Below are 22,945 nucleotides of genomic sequence, written 5' to 3'. Positions count from 1 at the left end.
AAGGAATCCACACTCCATCTGGTCCTGCGTCTTCGCGGAGGAATGCAGATCTTCGTAAAGACTCTCACGGGCAAAACCATCACCCTCGAAGTCGAAGCTTCCGACACCATAGAAAACGTGAAGGCCAAAATCCAGGACAAAGAGGGAATTCCTCCGGATCAGCAGCGTTTAATCTTCGCTGGCAAACAGCTGGAAGACGGCAGAACTCTTTCCGACTATAATATCCAAAAGGAATCTACGCTCCACTTAGTTTTGCGACTTCGCGGAGGCGCGCTCTTGTGAACGGGAAATCTGCAGAAAAGTCTGTTAGTCGCAAATTGAATAGCATTGGTAGTATTGAAATAGCATTCGTCACTTTTTGTTTTTTAAATTCATGCTTCAAATCCGTATACCCGCGTATACTTGATATTCAAAAGTATTATTTCCGTCAATTTGCGTACAACAAGAATGTGGGAAATTGTATCCCAGATATATGTAAAGGGACACGTTCTTGAGTAATAAAGATGTGATAATGATATCCCTTGACTGATGTTCCTGTGAACTTCACAACCCAATCAGAGATTTCCTTTAGGATTTATTAAATAACTTTGCAGACACAGTATCCATATATAGCCTATGATATTCTCATTAATATCAATAAAGTAATATGCTGAGATGCATTGTAAAGTAAACAATCTATTTCATGTAGCTCCATTGATTTCGGTGCCTAATTGGTAGTTGATTAGGAACAAACTATATCTTGAATGTTTGATATCGTAATCATTTTTAGTAATAATTTAAGTACTCGTCCCAGTAATATATAAATACACGTAAACATATTTTTCAGCGTTTCAAGCAACAGGGAAGGAAGAAAGGAGAGACGTTCTCGCCCAAAATATTTATTAATACACGCGACATAATAAAAACACGTTTGATAAAAGATCGCATCTCGATTCACGCTCAATATACGAATGTACGATTATATACATGGCGACGACGTATTAATTACTAACACAGCTGTGTATTCAGTCTGACACAAATGGTATGCGTATATGAATAGCGATACAGAAATCAAGATTTCATAGTCGTGTCGTGAAATAATTTCTGCGCTAATCATACTGACAATCTCGAAACAAGCACACAAGTTCCGTGGTGCGACTTCCATTGCTGTGCACTTCTGTGCTGGTCTTTCTTACCGGTTTCATATAATAAATATTCTTATACAGGTCCTGTAATAATGATTATTAGTACGCACGAGATCTTGCATATAAAATCAGCAATCTGAAGGATTATATATGCGTCACTCACCTATAAAGCTTAATAATACTGGTAAGAATATTAGACCGTGTGCCGCTCCGAAAAGAACGATTCCCAAATACATTCTGAAATAAAAAACCCGGAAAATCTGCGACTTCGCGAACGCCAGCACCACAATTCCTACAAATTTGGTCAAAGTAATCCCGGAGAATACCTAGGAAATATCGAGAACATAAATATTTGTGCAATAATAATTAAAATAAATTAATATATGTATGTATAAATATATATAAGTTTAATATTTTACTTGTACAAGAAAATTAAGGTTCTTTCAAGATGTTTAAACCAAGAAATTGCTTATGCGTTGCGACACTTAATTGGACTTACAGAACTTCCCATAACGGAAAGGGCTTCCGATGCTTTACCGATCCTCGTCATCGCTGCAGAAGTGATGTAGGAGTGCACTATATGGCTGCAGAATTCCACGGAGATTCCAGCCGCCTATGAAAATTCACACTTTAGCGCACAATAATAGCATAACAAGTTCACGACATAATAATTTAACGACGAATGTTTAAAGTAACAATAATTAGTGATTTTATATACACATACGATAGTAAATAAAATTTTGTACCGTAATTAACTATTAAATTAATAATTATTACTTATAATCAATATTGTTTCATTGGACATAATGAGAAAAGAAATGGATAAATATTAATAATTTACCACGAACCATGACTAAATTTACGAGAGAAACTGCGTTCAAACTAATGTTCCACCAGTACATTAGGCCCGCTAAATTGATTATTATCATCAAAACGGTAAGGACGACTATCGCCGCAGAGAACAATGACAATCCTGTGAGAAATAGCGTTACTACGAAAATCACGGCAAGAGATAAACTTATCGACGACAAAGTTTCCTCCCAGATGGTTAAATATTGCTCATAAAAGACGTAGAACACACTGAAACATGCAAATTTATTCAATAGTTAAAAGTACATAACAGCAAAAAAGAATAAAAATAAAAATAGCAGTTTATTCCGCGAGCTATTTTTTAAGATTAGACATTTAATTGCTTAAAAATATATGAAATTTTTTAATTCGCGATAAAATCTTATCGCTTACCTATATGGAAACACTTGGACTGTTTGATTGGACACCTTGGCATCGTTGATCATATTTGTAATATTTTCCGATATTATTCTGGCGGCTCGCAGCGCCTCGTACCAATCGGCTGATTTCTTTAAGGGCGTATGGTAACCCATGAAATACGAATCGTTCACATCGGTGAGACCGAATTCGTCATAGTAATAGTTTATCGCCTACACGAACAAGAAATTTCAGATTTTATTATTAAAAAAAGTATAACCTTCAACTTTAATGTTTGCTTAAATTTCGGCGCATGTTGAAAATTGAAAAGAAATTCTTTTCTGCAGCGCGATAAACATTTGCAATTTAGCAGCTTGTCAAAATGCTAAGCGAAAGTTTCTAACGACGTTAACTCACGTCGAAATAAGAGGCTCTGCCAGCTTTGGCGCACTTTTCATCTGGAACGTCGCTTACGAAGTAAGGGATATACTTCCTGAAACTCGTCTCATCCGGACGAGAGCTATTCTGATCGATGATAATTTTACATGGCTTGCATGCTGTAAATTATTGTATTGTTAAATTAAACGTACTGAGTAAATAAGAAAATTGCGTACAAGCTTAAGTATATCTCTAAAAAACTGGTATTATTATCACAAATATGTAGGTGTATAAGTCAATTATAATGTTATATGATGCTGATACATACGATTAGTGTGTGGACAAAAGGAGTCGTTGTTCGCGTAATATTTGCAGCAGGCACTAATCGTCGACCAATCAAAGTAATCATCTATCCATGATGAGGCTGCTTTAGACAAGTAGGACCTGTAAATATTAATAGATAAAATTCTTGGGACATTTTCAAGTAACTTTCCGCTTGGTGCGGCTACAAAGATTTCCGGGAAAAGCTTGCAAGCGACAAATTGATCAGCAGTGACGTATAAGAGCATGAAATTAACATAATGAAACACAAATTGACACTTTGTGTTAAAACGAAGTAGAAAAAAAATATCTTAGTCACATTCCCTTAATTTTATTTATCTCGTTTGCATATTTTTCCGAGATTCCAAAAATTGTGAGATACAAACACGGAGGATTGTTTGGCAGCCGAATATATCTGCGTGTACAAGGAATCCGCATTGCATCCTTGACCGCCGCATATGATGTTCTGTACCTCCCTCTTGCTGTAATTCAGACCTTCCGTCAATACGAAATACACGGGTGGGCCCATCGACAAAAGATCTTCCATGTACTAAAAATATAACATTCGTTAAAACTATATAATGCAAAAGAACGTGTATAATATTCTGTATACAGGGTGTATATAATATTCTAAAAATAATATAAAATATTTATTTTGCCTTCCTTTTAATAAGAGATAAGAGATTTTTTACTTCGACTTTTTAAGCATAAACGATTGAGCGCGCGTTAAATTGTTACAATTATGGTAAGATGACTTTCATTGTTCGCTTCAGTCTTTCTATGTTCTTTACCTGAAAGTATTTGAGAACGTAAGAATCTTCGGGCATAGAGAGCTTCTGGTCCAGTCCAACCTCGATCTGCGGTAACACTATGATATGAGTAGCGAGAACGGCGACGAAGATCGCTATAACGACAATTCTGACCGGCGTCTTCATCAGAAACGGCGTGTAGGTACGCTCGAAAGCTGCATGAACGACACCGTCGCGTTCCTCTTCATTCGAGTTATCCTTGACGGAAACGCAGCAGATAACATCCAGGCGATTATTCTAAAAAATATCGGACGTTTGTTTTAAAAATTGACGCAAGTTAAACTTTGAGAATTTCGTTGAGATGTTAATTGTCAGTTGGGACAATGAAAACTCTTATAATAAAATGAATATCACTAAGATAATATCTGAATTTGCATTATATTATATTAATTGCTGAACATTTCCTTTACATGAAATAGCACAATTTTTATTAAAAATTTGTACGATTTACCTCCGCTCTCCGGGAATCAAGGGCTAATAAAGCGACGAAGGCTGTTATTTGAAGGAAGAAGTTAATTAAAATCGATACCGAGGCGTACATCGCGAAGGTGTTGACCGCTGGCATCGCAGAAAACGCTCCTGAAATTTTTATTTTTCACATTATAATTACAAACACAGATCGTAAAGACCGCTCTCTTTACTTAATTTTGTAAAAATAATTTGTGTGATATTTTTACGTACCGATCAAGAAGCAGAAACATTCGGATGTGCTGGTAAGCAGCATCGAAGGTCCGACTGCAGCCATAATCCTACCGATGTGTTCGGGAATTGTCTCGTCGATGTGCCGAGGATTTCTCTGATGATGTTGCACCAAAATAAAAATATTGTCCACTCCAACAGCCAGTACTAAGAAAGGAATTACCTGAATAAGAATTTACAACGTTAAAGTGTTGCTTTCGTGTAAATATAAACGCTTAAATATTTAAATTATATACATATGTATAAGTATTCGAATGATATAATACCTCGATTGTGAGCAGAGTGGTTGGCACACCAACAAAACCGAAAATACCGAGAGAACAAGCGACCGACGCTATGACTATAATGATTCCACCAACGCTTAATACGATTCTGCTTTCGGTCTAAACGGAGAAATTATAATTGAAGTGTTTTGCGTCATATATTTGTATCCTACAATTTCGTGATTTTGATTATGACGGTAAAAACTTACGAAACAGCCAACAACAGAAGCCTTGATTTTGCCGAGAGCAAGGGCAACGTAAACAAACATGAGAAGATAACTAATAACCACCGTTATCACTTCCGCTTTCGACGTCCTATCTAATTCATCTTGTATCGATCTTTCGGTAGACCAAGCGACGTCCATGTTGGCCGATCGACCATCATGGTTCCATTTTTCCATAAAATCGAGGAAGCTAAAATTCACAATAATCGCGCGATTTGATTTAAATCTGATGTAAGTCTAATTTACGATACATTGATAATTATTTTCGGCGAGTTTTTTCTCTTAATTTTTACATACCGTTGTTCCCACTTGTTGATCGGCACAAGGTCCGTCTCATTGAGAGAATTTTTCACGAGAAACGTCAAGACCAACCCGGTTGCTTTAATGTAATCGGAGGAATCATATTCAAACGTCCCTTCTTTTAAAAAACCTCCGATTGCGATGGCAGGGAAAATGGGACCCTTGTACGGTGCCAGGCATTGAGGATGGAAAGGATTCCTGGAAGGCAATTTGTATTCAGAATTAAATTAAATAAAATTTTCTACACCATCTTTCAAATTAGGCAAAACATATGCTTTGGAAGAAAACTCCAATAACTTGTGTGACATAAATTTGCTCTTCACTTTTTTTCTTTGCTTGCTTAGCTTGTTCAAGGCTGTTTAACTTAACTTTGTTAAAAAAAATAACTTACCCACCCAACCCTGGTATTATTACATAACTTTTTTCATTAGGCAAATAAACGCGAGCGTAGATTGATCATTACTTACTGCATACATTTGTACAAGTGATCCAGGTAGTCAGTTGTATATCCCTTGATAACTTCTGTTTTATTGAATGTTTCAATGTCATTCTGGAAATATCCCCATATACTTTGCACAGTGCAGAGATCAAGAGTTACCGGCCCGGTAAATTCACTTCGTACGGGAGCATAACAGATCTTTTCCAGTCCTTCGTCGGTCTCTTGGCCTATCTGTTAAAAATATTAGATTCTTATTATATCTCGCACACTGAATATTAATTGTTCTTCAATTATACTAACTTGAAGAACCTGCTGCTGCAGATCGTACACTTCTAGCAAGAACTTGCTGTTAAACACTGGGCCAAACTCCATAATTCCGAGCGATGTATTATGCTTCACCTGTTATGATGCGCAACGAAAAGATTTATTTCCAACATTGACCAATAGACATTTCTTAATATTACAAAGTATATGTATATTAGGATAAAAATATAATTTCAAGAGAAAATATTGGTCTGAACTGTTTCCAGTTTGAACGGGACATTTATACAAGAATATTAGAGCTACATTAGTTATTATCATAATTACTGCAATCAGTATATCTTACCGTTGTACGATTAACAGATTTTATGTAGATTTGCTCGGTGCGATAGAACGGCTGGAATCGATTATCATAAAAATCCTTTTCTATTCTCGACCTGCTATTCGGCGCGGCCCATATTTCTATGGGGTTTACCGTCACCGAAAGATAGGCGATTCCATGACCCAGAATAACAACGATGTACGAGGCCGTGAACAGTGTGATAATAGGATACTTGGCGAATGCTGTTGAATGTCGAGAATCGTTAACATGTTTTACGCACAGCTAAAAATTCCTTTTTTCGCACATTATATGTATATCGTACGGCAGCGAAATAATTGTTTAATGCTGTCGAAAGTAGTAATTTTCTTTTGCGAACGTAATTTTAAGTTACATCTAATTGTGCGAAGGGTATATTGTAATAAATGTTTATTAAAATATGTAATATGATCTTATTAAAAATTGTATCGTGTGTGCACGAAAATTGTTCTCCATAGATTTCCATCCAAGATGTCACACACATACGTACAACATATAAAATTGTATTTATAATGCGTCGTCTACAATGCATGGAGTAAGCCTGGAGTAAGGAGCAGGAGTAAGGAAACAAATCAACTTTATATCTTACTCCTACTTCAGCTCTTACGCTTGCTCTCGGTGTCCAAGCTTACTCCACGTATTGTAAACGATGCTTAAGCACACATAATTACCTGTTCCCCACGCAGTAAAAACCACTTCGAAGACTTTTTGATAGCTTTGACTGCAGTCTCTGGCCTTCTTTTTCGCTGGCGTTCGGATAGAACCTAGGAGCGCAGAAATCTTTAGGAAGGAAGTACTTGAACAACTTCAGATATGAAAGAGAAAAATGTTTTCAAATCCAGGATCAATTGAAGATTGATTTGCCTGGCGTAACTTTGTCCATACCTTTCTTACGGTTTCTGCACAAAGTATACGTGCCACCGGCTACAATTGTGATTAAAATGACGAGTATAGCCGCTACGACGCCGTAGCCATTAAGATCGCCGATCATGAACATATCGTCGACGACGTTTAACTTCGTAACGGGACACGCAATGGGACAGTCGACGCAGCTGCAGACCGTGGACGAGTTCTGGCGAAGCCAAAAATAGAAACAGCGTCTTTATTTAATGTGCTAAACTTGAAACGAATAAATAAACTTCGTAGTTCCTTTTACGCGAGAGACCAGGTTGATTTCTCTCACACTTACGCCGTAAGTCTCGTTGCAATTTTTCGCTGTAGCATTCCACGGCTCATCGCCCCATTTGTCAGCTGCGTCGTAAACGTATGTCATCTGGAAGGGCGTGAAAGGGTTCGACTTGTGATCGCCCATGAACTCGTACCACCTTTAAGAATTATACGCCATATGTATCGCCTGTGGTTCCGTTTCATTTGACTGGCTCCCTACGATCGTATGGAGTTCACTTACAGTTTTGGGGTGCACCTGCTGGCTCCGTGCGAGCCACAGGCCAGATCCATGGCCAAATTTCCGCTAGTAGGATTGACGATGCTTCTGCAGGATTCGTACGTGTCGTTTATGAACTTTTCCGTGATATGAATCTAAAATACGGTCAGCGACATTAAACATTTTCCATATAACAAATTGATTTAAATGTAACTACTTAAATTATTGGCTGTTTCATTTAACATATTAATTTATTATTCGTTAATATCGTCAGCATCGTTAATTATATTTATTATCTGTAGGTATATTTATCAGTATTAATTTCGCTACTACGCTACTTTATCATTTGGCCTCTAAGAACTCGAGAGTACAGTTGCTTATCTGCCGTTTCTCTTCACATTTCTTACGCGCGATTCTGTTCATTTTTTAATGTAAAAAAATTTGAGCAAGAACCAAAATGCACTCTTGGGAATCACCTCAGATTCGACGACGTACTCCATGCCATTTTCTTCGGAGCTGTTGGTCACCCTCACGAATCGACTCTGCTCGGGACTGCAAGTCGTGTCGCAGATCAGTCGATACATGTTCTTTACGCAGGTCGGACACCTGCCGAAAACGTTCTCCGCCAGATTCATGCTCGAGTCCATCGTGACGATCTGAGCGGCGTCGCAGCATGTTATCGGCGACTCTGCAGGACGCGAGACACGTTCCAGTTACCCTTACCGATCACGCGATCGGAAACGATCTCCGCAGAAAATATATTCCCAGATAGCACAAGACACTCCTATGAACATTTTAGGAATATTCTTCACGAATATTTGAAATATTCCATAGGTCATTCTTATATATTTATCTTATGTTCGTTGAATATCCGACTGGCACTACTATAAATGGTTTTCAAATGTGAATAGAATAATCTATCGAATATAGCGTGTCGGTTATACACGGTATGATCCGACAAACAGTTATCGAGATATCATAAGCTAAGCATTGAAAAAGTTGAAATTTTCTCTTGAATATCTCGAAAAGTGTTAGGCAAATCGAAAAATCTTTCGGACAAAAGTTGTTCATATTAATTAGTAGAACAAGATAGTATAATAAACAATAGGGGGTTCCATTTAAAAAATCGAAGGTGACCTTGACGTGATCTTCAAGCAACCGTCTTATGTCCCCCTTCGTACCAAACAACTTTTGTCGGAAACGTTTTTTTCTGCGATCAAAAATAAAAAGTTATTTGAGGTGGGACATTAAATTGGGACACGCTGTATATTTATAGAATATTCGATTGGAATATTCTGAAATTGAGAACGTTTGCACTCCAAAAGAATATTTATAGAACTGTGCGTGCTATCTGGGTTTCAATCACATACAAACCTGTTTCGTCCTCGAAGAAGTGCGGACACCTCTTCCGCAGAAGGGCCTCGGAAGTCGCGTTGTTGACCGGCCGGGCGACGACATTTTTCGCCACGCAGGTCCGCGGCGAGAGGGTCCCCCATCCGCACTCACCGTACCACGCACAATACCGTTCATCCGCCGAGATCAGGGCGCAACACAGCGCGAGGAGAATACAACCGAGCGCTCGCGGCCGCGTCATAATGCCGGTATATTCGGGAGATCAGCTACTGATCGAGAGATTCACGCCGAAAGGGACGTCCCGAAATCGCCCGATTCCGTATCGCGATTGACGAGAATTGGACTCGCAGCTTCAAGACGCTGCTATTATCGCAAGCGAGACAAGATCAATGTGATAAATACCACCCTTCGGCGGTGCGTATCCTCATCTCCGCACCGGCACAATGGATATCTTCCCGCGCGTTAGATGCTCGATCGTACATTATCTCTTTTAGCGTTATAGACAATCGACGGTATTCACCGTAAATCCTTTCCGTGTAGCTTTGCAACGGTGACTGTAAACCGAAGTAGCTTCGTCGCAGATTGTTCCTTCTTTCTCGCCTCGCTCGTCCCCGACTGTCGGATACATTCGCGGGATGTTTAGGTGTCCATTGGCATTATTCCCTTTTCCAAATCGAATGAACAACTGTCTCGAATGATCGGTGTCACCTCGTCATATCAAATCGTACTTATCGAGCCACCTGATGTCTCCGGCTTATCAAGCAGATGAGAACTTCAAATCACCTTATCAACGGAAAGTCTTTTCAGGCTTCAGGATCGAATTAGATGAAATGAGTATCGGGAAAAGTCCATCGTGATAACGCGTCATTCTCTTCTCCCGTTTTATCTTAGAAATAAATAGAATTGGAATTATAACAGTACCCAGTCAGAAATTACTCACCGATCGACGTCGATCGAAGAGTTATTTCTGGCTGGGTAATAAACTGTCATCGTGGCAGCATCTAGTCTTTCGCCTTTATTCTCAGTCAAAATGACGCCTCACGCACGTGCGAATTTTCAAATATTCTCTCTGCTTGATAAAGTCTTGGAATGAATTAAAAGTAAGGAAGGTGTTCATTCATGTATTTAAGCGAACTTGACTATTATATATAGTCGACTATTATATAGTTCATCTACCTGCGATAATTTATCGTTCCGCGACTCGATCAGGGATTGTCGGACACCTGTGAATTATCGATATCTTGTACATACCTTATGAAACAATGCGATAAAGCTTCTTGTATTTATATCGCACGCGTGGCGCGGCGTTTCTTTTGACGGTCGTCAATACAGACGCGTGGTCTTTGATATTTCTTTTATCTTGATATATTTTTATCTTTATTCTTATATTCGTAATTTTTTAAGATATTGCTCAATATTTACGTCGACAACTCGACTCTGAACGTTTGAATTGTTTAAAAGCATAACGCGCGCGATGAAAACGGCAGCTCGACGTAGCAAAATGAATCATGTTATCCACCAATATTTCTCAGTCGACCGTTTCGTATTGTTCCCAAACATTTATTCTAAATGTCAAATAAATAAAATTCCAATCGAGTGATTATACTGGGAATTAATTATGGATATAATCAACGTGATAATTCTATGCGATATGATAGCAAATTTCGAAGTAGGATTAATTTCGCAGTGCTTATCGTCGGCGGGGCGGGGAATAAAGGCGGCCGGGTTTCCATAATGAATAATCATATTTTAATGACTCAATGATTGTACAAATGGATCACTCTTAAACGTCTCCGCATACAACCGAGGAACAATAACAACGAATATAGCAATCATCGTAATCATAATATATCCCCATGCTAACGTACCGTTCACGTAACGAGTTGAGAAAACATAAAGGGTTCTTTTTATACTCTCTTTCTCTCTTGCACGTACCATATATATTCCCGCTCGCATACGCTCGCAACATTTAATCTCATCCTTGGTTCTCGCCACCCGCCCCGCTCGCTTTACGTTCAACGCAAGGAAGAGACTCGTCCCCGTATATATCTCCGTCCTTTTCGCGTTTCCTACGGAAAGACTCATTACATCGTTACACACTATCTCATCTTCGTTTCGTTATCACCCGCCCCCGTCCTTTTCTTCAACCCCTAACGTCTCCTCCTCTCCCTCTCTCTCTCTCTTCTTTTTCTCTTATATATCCTATATATTTATATATATAATAATCCTACCAACTCATTCCTCTCTCAGACCCCTCTCTCACCTTTTATTCTCCCTTTATTTTTTTTCTCTCGTTTTCTTTCTCTCAATATAGTATTCTCAGTGTCCCCAATAAATACCCAAGGTATCGCCCTAATCGTATATACCCCCAAATATTACTATGTTCAACGGTAGCGATAAAGTTTATATATATATCTATCAATAAAATTTCTGGAAGAATGTCAATAATCATACAATAGACGATCAATCGTTCGACGATCCACTGCGTACCCGGTTGGGGGGGGGGGGGGCGAAAAATATGAAACTCGGTACTAGGCCAACTATTGGGATACGTCTCCGAGCTGGAGTGTCTCGACCCTGTTCGATTTTTGTTCTCTCCTGACTTGTCGCCGAGGAAAGTGCGCAAACGTGGGGTTGGGTCCGTCGGCAATCGCGGGCAATCCGGCTGGTGACTCTCGTTCGACCCTCCTCGCAAACTATTTTTATTGAATACCCAACGGATACTGGGCGTAAATATCTGGCGTCGATTTATGCGAAAGGATCTATTTTTTTTAACGGTCATTTAATCACTCGCCTGCTTTCTGCGGGATATATTATTACGTCTTCTTTTTACTGCTGATTGGGAAGAAAGATTTATAAAAGATTAAGCGTCAGCGGACTATAGCATCGCCTTTCGCGCTTCTTTTCTTTTTCCTATCTTAATATTCGCACACGGAGCTTCGGCGAATGTAACGTGCGTGACAAAATGATTCTTGGAGATAATAGATCAAAAAAAGAACGTACATTTGCGCGTGTTCTTAGAAACGACTGTATTGAATGAACCTTAACCTTTGATAATATCATGTTTTTAAACTCTTCATAAGATTTCTTAAGTGAGAAGATAAGGATAAAAATGCGAGGCACTATCTTAAGCCCGATTAACTCCGGCTAGAAGACACCTGGCCGCGATAAGGTGGCGGCGGCGAGGCGCTTTTCAACGTCACCTATACGTGCGTGATAGAAGAGAGCGTATCCGCACTTCGAATGCACAATCGTGCTTTCTACATTGTTTACACAGCTGCGGGCTGGACTTAACATTTATCAGAGATAATGCCCGCGTTGGGATAAGGATAAACAGACTTTCGCATTTATCGCAGGCCATCTATGGACATTCGAGATTGTCCTCCACGAGGCTCGAATGGAACATAATTTTCGGGAGTCGTCAACTATGGGAAACGCTACCTTTTCGATGTATCTCGCGACAGTAACTTAAATACAATCGCTGTTATCCGCGAGCGCGGCTCCTCGGTGTGCCACGCACTTTCCTCGGCCTCTTTCTCTCGAATGTCCTCGTAGATCCTCCGACAGGGAGGGACACGGGGGTCGAGGAGAAAAAGAAACATCGACTCTCGCTCGGAGGCGCCCCTCTCTCGACAGAATTTATACAATAAAATTTATATATAGTAGACAATGCAATAATTCGAGCAACAGAAGGTCCTCCGTAAGTTTTTTTTTCCCTTAAATCTGCACGTGTGTTCTCGCCTATAGTAATTAGTAAGTAGGTATCTTATTATTTTTTTTTCGCTGTCAGATCTTAACCGATGCCTTATTAGATATATTTGTGTGTGACTGTTTCGTGTACGTGTCTCGCGCGATCGCACGTGAATTGTGTCCACGTGTGCCCGTTTACGTGATGGGTATCTGTTCGTATCTCCCGTTTCCTGCCATCCTCTTTATTGCCACAACGAGCTTCCGAGCGATTGAAATTAATCTAGAAAAGGTTGAATTCTAAAATCGCTAAAACTACGCGTCTCAATTTTTCCTCGCAATTAAATTCTACAAAACACACTTCTGGCGTTAAATCAGGAGAATTCATTCCGAAGTAAAATGATTTTAACTCGCGTCATTATTTTAGACAGCAATTTCCTAGCAACTCGTCTGTCCGAGCAAAAATTAACAATGGCTTTATAATCCGAAAAAGTTACGATTAACGAACTCGTTCCGCTTATCGTAATTAATCGTTCAGGAAAGTCAAACTGTAAAATCGCAGCGCTGAGTCACTGAAGTCATTCGAGATAATGTTATCTTTCTTTCAATGCGTTAAGTTTTTACGTAAATTCCCATTTATTTATGTCGATACGTTAGCGTGCTTCTGTAGTAACTCTTGAATTTCTATTTTTACGTGCGCCTTTGGTGTTGGGCACAACTCTTTAGTCAGCGATTAAAGACCAGCAGGTACTAATTGTCAAAGTTATACGACTGCTAATCGCGATAAGTCCCCATTGAGACCTCACCTTTAGACGAACTCCCGCGCTTGAACACTATTATGAGTCAGTCTGATATTAATCCTACTAATTATTGCTATACGACAATTTTGGCACCACGTTCGTCACTTTTCCAACACATATTCTCCGATGAACAAAGGAAAGAAGATTCCGACGTGTTTTTCCCCCCCGAGGAACGGCGTGTCTCGCCGCAGCAATTTCTTCGCTGACATAAATTCCACGTTCTCGAGTGTCGCGATTTTACAGTTCAATTCTCGCTGACAATTCTGTCTTTCGGTAGATTACTTTCGCGCAGAATGGCAGGATCCGTGCATAATGGCATACTCGACTTCGAGCGGAAGAAAAAAGAAAGAGCCCCTGTCATTCTTGTCGCGAGTGCTTCGAGATAAACCTCGGCGAACGCCCGATCGATTTTTCAGCATAAAAGAATTTGCAGGATGTAATTGATTCCCACGTTCTCGACTGCCTGTCCCTCTTTCCTGAAAATAATAGCTCCGGTCTTTTGTGCTTCATTGACGACTTTAAAATAATTTGCGAGATATGACCGAAGTATATGGCACAAAATGTGCGATCGTTGAAATTCAATTATTTCTATTAAGAAATTAATGTCGCTGACATAATGAAAATGAGCGCAACATGTGATGCGAAAGAATACGATACTCTTAATAGACCCAACAATTGTAATGTGAAGCGCGAAAAGCAGCACACAATTTTTATAAAGTCATCACGAACGTAGGAGACGACTGGCAGCCAAGCTGACGAATTTTACCACTTGACGCAATTTCGTGAAAGCACGCACGTGTCGCAGAGGTATCCGCGGTGATTCGTAAAATCGTAAGAAATCTCTGTTGTAACACGCACATCAGCATGCATGGTAACGCGCCCGAGATGGAAGCAATATTACAGCGTTCGATAAAACATTCATCAGACATTACGGATAAAATTCCCGCGGTTCGCCACGAAGGATAAAGGAAAGGATCAAACGCGTCACCGCCGTTCCCGCCTTCGTCAGCCTATGCACACTGTACAATAGTATCCCGGCCGGTATAATTAGTACTCGTATAATTACACTCCTCGGAAATATACTAATAATTGACGCGATTTCGCGAATACGTATTAATACGACATTTTGTTTCTCTCTCGTATCGACGCGATCGTCTTTTCCGAAAGGCGTCAATGTGGAAACATTCGTCACGTCATTGAATCCCGGCGATTTCGATCGAGCGGTTTCACAAATTTTTAGAACGAAGTCTCTTGCTTTTTCTCCCAGATGTTGCGCGCAACATTGACGACTCGATCCCTTTCGTTTGTCTGTCATAAACTTATATGTAATATAACGTTGTATAATATTTTACTATTATAACGCTGTGCAATATATCGTAATATTACAATATTATAATATCAAAATATTATTTAATAATATTTATATAATAGTATGCTTCACTTCAAACACAAAGACAGCCCGTTGAAGCGCGTTCGGATCGCGGACCGTCACGGGCGACGGTGTGTTGAATATGTGCGTATGCGTGTCAGTACTCGATATGACTATATCAAATTCCATTGATTGGCAATTGAGTCCTTCGTCCACGACCAGCAAACGATCGTCGATTCCCGAGCCCAAGGACGTTAACGATCTCTAAACGATAATTCCGTATACACCTCCGATTGATCTCCGTTACAATATATCGCTGCGGAAAGTCTCTCGATAATGATCGTAAGCGATACCGGTGCGATCGGTGCCGGCCGATATCGATACAGAGGCTTGAATTTTAACGTCGTACTCTCTAAAATTTTTGGAGTGAAATTTTCACTCGAATCATGGTGTCACTGACCACCTCGCTCTATTCGAGTGAATTAATTCACTCTAAGACAAAAAGTGAAAAATTTCACTCCTATTTTTTAAGTAAAGTCGCCAGCACTCCAATATTCACTCCAACTTAAAGTTATTTACGGTATTCCACCACTGGATGGCCGTCGAACTCGTAAGATCACGATAGCCCGGCAAGTAAGGGACCCAGTCATCATCGGGCCGGGACGGTTCTTTCGTGACAATCAGCAGAATAAGCGAAACTGTCACAAATCTCACTCCAAAAGAGTGAGATTCCACTCCAACAAATTTAGAGAGTACCAACGTCAAGTAGACGTTGAGGAAGATCTAAGCTCATAATATGTGATTCCGAGTCCGCTAACCGGTTTACAGTGATCAGTGCTAATTTCGCAGCTGCGGAACCATAGATAAAGGAACGATACCAGAATCGAAGACTCTCGACCGAAGGATCGCGATCGCCGCGAATTCGTAAACGTCTCCCTTCACGTCCGATAAGGCTGATCGATCACGTCGTTGTGCGCAACATCCACATTCCTCGAGTATGCACACAGGTTGCGCGCGTGGTGATGAGAGGTGGCGGAAGAATATTCTCGGAATGTTCTTCGGAATCTCTCGGTGAACCTTCGAACGCTCTCCCGTCCTCTGGGAAATATTCCCCGAAGGTTCCCAGGGGGTCTCTTGGGAGGTTCTTGGGGAATAGTGCCGGCATGTTTTGAGACACTCGCGAAAAACATTCGGAGAATAAACCCCACGGTGCGTTTCAAGAAGATATCCTCTCTTTGGAGAACACCCCCAGCTCTCACCACCAATTATGCTCGAAGCGTTTGCATGCCGTGTGTGAAAGTGTGTATGTGTATGTATGTGTAAGTGTGTGTGTGTGTATATATATATTTTTATTTATACATATTTTTCTGGTTGTAGGTATACGTCTATGTGGATACTTTCTGTCGTCTAATTTACACGTATTAATCCTTCGATACCATTCTTAATTTATCGTAATACCCATTAACAACGCGGTATATGTGTCGGATTATCGTGAAAGGTTCCAGTGCCAATACCACTCGCCGTCCCTAAAATTCAATGTGTACGTTTTAAAGTACGAGTGTGCGCCTTTTCTCGCTTTCTCTCCCCCTCTTTCTTTTTCTCCCTCCCTCTCTCTCTCTCTCTCTCTCTCTCTCTCTCATTCATTCTCCTTGCATACTAATCACGGGCCATTAACGCATCGTCGTTACACCGGCGCATCTCACTTCGTAGCTTCGGTCTCGAGCACTCTGATTATCATTCTCTCTTTCTTTCTCGCTATATTTCTCTCCCTCTCTCTCTCTCTCTCATTTTTCTCCCTTTTTCACTCATGCACACACGTAGACTCTTTCACTCGCTCTCTTTTGTATCTTAAGTAACGTTAAAAATAAAGTCTGCTATATTGGCGAGGATGCTCGACCCTGAAAACAGGTTAACACGCGGCGGAACGTTTTTTTTTATTTCTTTTTTGGGGGAGGGGACCGTGGACGACGTTACAATGCAATTCACAAATCTACCCTTTCTCTCGCTTTCTCTCTTTCTTTCTTTCTCACATAATATTTCGTATATATTATATAGTATGTATACATATATTTTCTGTGTGCGTGTATATACATGTATATATATACACACACACGACATATCTTAATTGATTTCTCTTTAACAACTAAGACTTACTCGCTACGCGCGCGAATCGCACCTTCGATCTCTTGTTTCTTCTTCCCCCCTTTTTTTTAAACGTGGATCTTATAAGCCTCTCTCCGACTACCCTTACGGTCCTCACGTCACCCGGCGATCGTCAATGGCGTGACGCGCATCACGACGGTTTCATATAATAATAAAAAAATGGGAGGATGTGGGGAACGTGGGGTGTGGAACGACGGGGAGCGACGTGACGGGCGCGCCCACGCGCGAGCGCTCGATCGCGATCGTGGTAACGGCGTAATCATAGTGACGTGGTATGTGACGACAAATATCATTATTACATTATTTACAGAGTCGATTATCTCCCCGGGCCATCCGCGCCGCCGTCCACGCGGAAAATGGGATCGACAGGATCGAGGGACGGAGCCCTCGATCACCGGCGACTCTCGAAAAGACAACCGAATCTCGTAAAGCTGGCGACACGCTGAAACTTTATGCCGGCGGATGCTGTTAAATCGGAAATACGTATTCGAGAAGCGACGGCTTGACCCATCGTTCCTAGATCTCTCAGGCACGTTGCTCTAACAGTCTCGACTGTTTAATCTCGCCTTAGAGTTTCTTCCTTTTCTGCGTGTACTTATACGTACAGGATCTTGCAATATGGAAAGCGCTTTATTTTATATATTTATAAATTATCGGCCAGCATAAAAAAATTATCATCCTTTTATGTTTAAATAAATAAATTTTTGCGAGTATAAAACTGGATACCAAAACTTTATGCTTGATTTAACTTGAAACGCACACAAAGACTTCCCCTAAAGATATTTAAAATTGAATACAGTCGCAATTTCTTACACCCGTAATAAAAAGGGAGAGCCCGAAACTAATAAGAAACAATATGTATAAAATGAAGCGTATGAAGCTAACTATTCATTAATTGTAAGCAGGATGAGCTTAAGTCTTATAATTGAGATTCTCCGTTATTTGGATCTAGTCTTTAGCTCGATCACCAAGATCGGCTATTCGTTAACGATTCGTTATTCGCCATCGGATTATTCGTTTTCAGAGCCAGCGATCTGCTCGGCATCGCCTCGACCTTCCATGGCTTCGGGATCGACCGTCCGCGTTGCGATTGTCAAAATCAAAACTATTTACCATAAGTCTTTGACATTCTTATCTTAATTTAATGACACACCCTTTAGCTTAACTTTAATATTACGTCGTTAATTTTTTTTTTACTTTTTTAACTATTTGAATATGTCGACCGCCAAGAGAAGAAGGAAGGAGGAGATACTCGGGTCCGATCAGATTCTCCAGAGCGAGGAGGAAGCCCGGTCAAGCATCTCGCTTGCTCTCGTACAAATGGTACAGTCGACTGCGTCGTACGCACGCACGCACGCACGCAAGCATATACGAATTTCCTGCTGGAAGACGAAATGAGGAAGAGAGCAAAGGGAGAAAGCGCAGTCTTCGCGAATTTCCACGTGGGCGGCAGATGCGTGCTCCTCGCGTATCGTTATCGTGATTATCGCATTAACCGGATAATTATCTCTGTATATTACGCTCGGTTGTGGTAGATGGTAGGTGATGTCGGTGGTGATGATAATGGTAGTAGTGGTGGTGGTGGTGGTGATTGTGGTGGTTGTGGTGGTGCCGGTCGCGTTTAATGGCGGTGGTAACTTAACGGTATTACCTCGTTAGCGAGTCAGCCTCGATATTATTCAACTTAAACGTGATTATTAAAGTTAGGTTGTTGAGCACAATTGTTGATTTCTATCAGAGACTTTCGGGAGGCGCTATGGCTCGAGCTCATCTCCGCGAGCTCGTGTCCGCCAGCCGACTTACCCTTGCGCGGCAACGTGGTGGCCTCCCCCAGGGAGGACGACGTCTCCCGTGGCTTCCAGATCGGCGAACCTGTTACATTTTAGAAATTAGTGCTTTTACTATGCTTTGTTTGTAAGAAAGAGAACAAAATAAATCTTATATCTGGCAAAACATATATTTGTTTTATTTGAAAAAATGACCCATTGTCACAATTAATTAACGCAAAATTTCTATTTGTCATAATATTAAAGGAAAATTAGAAAAACTGATATGACTAAAGTGTTAATTAATGTAATTATCGTAAAAGACTGAAAGAAGTTTCAATTTACTAGTTATTAGGTAAATTGGAAAAAATTAATTGTAATGAATTAGTAAAGAGTCTTGATGTACATAAGTTTCGGCAGATGCGAAAATGTCGACATTATACACTCACCAAGTTCCTTGACGGAAATAGGTTGATAGTTCTCAGGCTGATGGGAAGACTGAATCAATCTAGCTTGACTGCCAGTACTCCCCGCCGAGATGGTCGACGTGGTGCTTAGCGTCAGATGATTAGGTGTGCGGCCGAGGTTCGTCTTCTTCTCGCCTAAAAAAACCTGCGAGTCTTCCTCACCTTCCGACTTTGTACCCGAATCCATCTCGACCTTCACCTCGCCTAAAGCCCACAAGACGATACCGCGTTGAACTATTTGCTAATAACGTCTAGTCGAATCATTGAATTGCTTTGCGCTTTTACCGAATAAATTTCAACTTTTTTAAAAACTAATCTGAATAAATGCAATATTCCTTCAATTAATCAATACAAATATTTAAGGACTAAGTTTACATAGCAGAACCACTACGTATGAAGATTTTGAAATTAAGTCTTCCTTTAAGCGAGCAGAAGTTTTCATCTTACCGGAAGTGTCGCTTATGGTCTTGCTCCTGGAGCGAAATGTCTGCTGCTGGGGAACCGGCGCATCCTCCTGGTCCTTATCCTCCGAGCTCTCGTGCTCCACCGGCTGTTTCGAGTGGCTGTATTTGCGCTTGTGCGAACTGGACAGCAGCTGCTGCTTCATCGCCTTCTTCGAGAGCGTAGTGGTCACGTCTTTTCCGTTCTGCGCCTGTCCTTGACTGGCTTGTTGCTTGTTAAATTTTTCCACGTGGCCGGTCGACATTCGCGGTGCCATCGACATCGACGCATGGCTGAGATTCTGCTTCGTCGAGGGTATGTTCATGTTTCTCACCGATTCACGAATAATCTGCCGAATCGTCTTCAGGAACGCGTTACGGAACTCCGTCGTACTGTAAAGAAAAATTTAAGGCGTTAGATAAAGATCGTCTTACTTATTGAATTATTTTTATCATCGATAAAAGATTGATATTAAAAAATAAACGAATAGTCTCGATTCAAAATACACAAACGTATTATGAAACTGTATGATCATTGTCGGCGGTAAATATTTTTAGAAAAAGGAAAGTTTATACTATAAATTCTTCTTTTGTGAAAAACAATAGTGGAAATATATTGATTTGCAAAATAATGAAAATTTAATTAAGACACGGCATAACAGTTAAACGAAATATTATTTAATTTAGCTGCAATCTATTTTCAATATTTCTTGTTAATTTTTCTGTTCGATTAATAACGGTAGTAAAACTGTGCTGCGTAATTGGTTGCAATCAAGTGCACTCGCGGTGATCAATTACCACCGATACAAGTGGAAGCTACGTCACATTTCACTACGTTATATTTTCCTAATTAATTTAGTAAACTGAAATAATACATTTTTTTTAGAGAATTAATTTTGGAGCTCGTTTTTACTTATATTTATTTTAATTTAGATCCGCGCTTGTGTTCAGTAAGTATTCCACTGCGGTAGAAAATTCAGGAAAATACCTGTTGGAGAGTACGTATACTTTCTCCGGCCTCCTTTGTAATTGACTTCTTAGATGAATCAATTCCCACAAGAAGTGGGACTCCATATCCTTGGCGGAGCTGGCCCTGACCTGGACTTCTGTCACCGGGATCAGCACTTGGTAACGGATGATTTCTACCTCGCTTGAATTAGCCTTCGTCGAAACTCCCTGGAAAAAAAAGTAGATGGCCTCTTGAATATCAGAAGTTGTCGCGAGGATCGATAGAGAGAAATGGGTCATATAGACACTGACCATGAGCTTCTTTTTCTGTCTCAACCTTTCCTTGCACAGGAACACGACGGCCGATTTAAATACGAAGCACATCGCATGCAGCTCCAGACCCTTCTTTATCTTGCCGAGGAAGTCGGAAATATTGAGCCACTCGACGCCGCCGTAGTACAAAAGATCTCCTGGACTTAGGTCGATCGACTGCCAAGCAATTAATCCGTTAATTCATAATATTCTAAAGCTATTCTGTGTGCGTATAGGACGCTAAGCTTATTTAAGAATGAAAACTTATGCAAAATTACACTAAAATTTTTATAAAAGAAACATAAAAAGATGCCAAGTTTAAAATTTAACAGCAACTATTAAAAAGAGTCGAGAAAGATTTGTTTTCTTTTTAAGTTATCAAATTAAATCCTTAGAGCTTTTATAGATAAAACATTCGTTAAATATGACTGGAAATTACGTATGTCTTATTAATTTTCGAACAAATTATCATAGTGTTTCTCGTGTTTTCTTTCTGTAGCGATAAATCCGAAGATCGACTCACCTGTTTGCACGACTTTTGGTGTTGCCTAAACAGGTGATCGAAAATAGCGCCGTATTCTTCGTGGATTCTTTGCATCTCGTTTATGTGCTCCGCCACCTTTTCCATGCCTTTGAGCGCCTCTGCAATTTACACGTTCGCGATTAAATCCCTGATGACACCTTAAACTGTTCGTTACGGCCGTACAGCGTCGCGGTAATTACCGATTAAGTGTTGGTGTTCTTCGCTTCGTTCATCGGTGAGGTTCCTAAGCTGTTGCAACAGCAGCGGATACTTGAGTATTCTTTGTATAGGTTTTATCAAGTACGATTCTAAGGTCGACGAATGTTGCTGCCGAGGATTTCTCGCTTGCAGGAACTCTTGTAAAGCTTGATTTCCCTCGTCTGAAATTGTCGATTATCTCTGATAATTATCGGGAGATTGCTTCGTCCCGTCGTAATCATATAAAATGCGATTTGCAAGAAGGGAAAAAAGTCTCTCCCGTCATTAAAACCAAGATTCTGAGACATTTCTGCATAAAGATGTTGAAAATTGAACGGGCAGATGCAGCGATGTTTTAATTGGCGTGTTAAATTTTCAGAAATAACATTTCGCGGAATAATAGAAGCGTACCACAAAAAAAAATGGTCGAGCAATCTCTTTAAATGCTTAATGACGCAGCCTCTGGCGACCGCAAAAATGTCATCCACGCGCGAAAGGTTGACTCGAATAATAAATTGGAGAACTTTCCGCAAACTATACATTTATAAAGAGTAACGATACAGAATTTTGAACAGTTATTCCCGAGTGAATTATCGATTGCGAAGGATCAGGCGTGTTGATGTGGACGCGGAAGCGAAGGTCGTCACTCGCGAAAAAGAAACATTGGATATTTCAAGAGAAAACTTACTTGGATGTAAAACTTTCTGAGCCTTCGAGTGACTGGCGCAAAACGAGCTGTACAGCTTGAAGTGATTTACGTAATATAAGAAGGCACTTCCAATGGAAAACAGGACTCCCTGTTAACAGCCATAAGAAGAGATATGAGTTTAAACTTGAAAATTATAAAAATCAGCTTGATTAAACATATCATTAAATTTCCATATATTTGTGCTGTTAAAACAATGATCTACGAGGATATCGCGCTTTTTATATATTTTAAAAAATACAAGGAAGAAATTCTAAAAATGTCTAATAACTTAAATATTTTATGCAATAAGTATATAAATATTTATCTAAATTTTTAATTGGTTTAAAAATATAATAGAAAAACAGATTAAAATTTATTGGTCTGCATTTCCTGATTTATAAAATACTACTTTGCTTTTAGAGGCTTACTGTTAGCTTGGGATAAATAATCAAGCTGTGAGTTATG

At 40.1% G+C, this 22,945-nt stretch overlaps 3 protein-coding genes across 8 annotated transcripts in view; 1 reads left to right on the top strand and 2 right to left on the bottom strand.

Annotated features, from left to right (window-relative positions):
- The window catches only part of LOC105560993 (polyubiquitin-B), a 4,742-nt gene extending 4,225 nt beyond the window's left edge, over positions 1-517 (top strand). The window contains exon 3 of the mRNA XM_012010594.1: positions 1-517. Within this exon, the coding sequence (XP_011865984.1) occupies positions 1-282 (282 nt within the window). The 3' untranslated portion in view covers positions 283-517.
- Positions 518-862: 345 nt separating this feature from the next.
- Positions 863-9,864, bottom strand: LOC105560992 (Niemann-Pick C1 protein-like). The gene is made up of 23 exons (XM_012010593.1): positions 9,141-9,864; positions 8,243-8,454; positions 7,791-7,921; positions 7,572-7,707; positions 7,268-7,454; positions 7,054-7,146; positions 6,371-6,588; positions 6,064-6,162; positions 5,792-5,994; positions 5,322-5,522; positions 5,010-5,214; positions 4,804-4,920; positions 4,520-4,700; positions 4,290-4,417; positions 3,821-4,075; positions 3,416-3,579; positions 3,037-3,152; positions 2,748-2,887; positions 2,367-2,563; positions 1,973-2,204; positions 1,624-1,737; positions 1,288-1,450; positions 863-1,208 (listed from the first exon to the last, which is right to left on the bottom strand). Exons 1-23 carry the CDS (start codon positions 9,358-9,360, stop codon positions 1,198-1,200), a joined length of 3,723 nt encoding a protein of 1,240 aa, XP_011865983.1. The 5' UTR covers positions 9,361-9,864; the 3' UTR covers positions 863-1,197.
- A 981-nt stretch (positions 9,865-10,845) lies between these two features.
- The window catches only part of LOC105560991, a 41,584-nt gene continuing 29,484 nt past the window's right edge, over positions 10,846-22,945 (bottom strand). For 5 of the 6 annotated variants that reach the window (XM_012010587.1, XM_012010588.1, XM_012010592.1 and 2 more), the window contains 8 exons: positions 22,481-22,589; positions 21,795-21,974; positions 21,595-21,713; positions 21,072-21,248; positions 20,800-20,987; positions 19,819-20,204; positions 19,354-19,575; positions 10,846-19,010 (listed from right to left, as the gene is read on the bottom strand). In XM_012010587.1, coding sequence (XP_011865977.1) covers positions 18,823-19,010; positions 19,354-19,575; positions 19,819-20,204; positions 20,800-20,987; positions 21,072-21,248; positions 21,595-21,713; positions 21,795-21,974; positions 22,481-22,589 — 1,569 coding nt within the window. In that variant the 3' untranslated portion in view covers positions 10,846-18,822. The remainder of the gene's footprint in view (positions 19,011-19,353; positions 19,576-19,818; positions 20,205-20,799; positions 20,988-21,071; positions 21,249-21,594; positions 21,714-21,794; positions 21,975-22,480; positions 22,590-22,945) is intronic. The other variant, XM_012010591.1, reaches the window with a different exon arrangement.

Source organism: Vollenhovia emeryi, unplaced genomic scaffold, assembly GCF_000949405.1.
Source record: "Vollenhovia emeryi isolate VEMERY1.0 unplaced genomic scaffold, V.emery_V1.0 DF939215.1, whole genome shotgun sequence".
NCBI classification, from domain to species: Eukaryota; Metazoa; Arthropoda; class Insecta; order Hymenoptera; family Formicidae; genus Vollenhovia; species Vollenhovia emeryi.
This window is presented reverse-complemented; position numbering and strand designations above follow the sequence as displayed.

Excerpts from the sequence above, each read along its gene's own strand:
- LOC105560992 (XM_012010593.1), bottom strand. The coding sequence starts at position 9,360 with ATGACGCGGCCGCGAGCGCTCGGTTGTATTCTCCTCGCGCTGTGTTGC. Across the intron at positions 6,589-7,053 it reads TTTTACTGCGTGGGGAACAG|CATTCGCCAAGTATCCTATT; the intron begins GTAATTATGTGT and ends GACATTCAACAG. Across the intron at positions 4,076-4,289 it reads TTGATTCCCGGAGAGCGGAG|AATAATCGCCTGGATGTTAT; the intron begins GTAAATCGTACA and ends GATATTTTTTAG.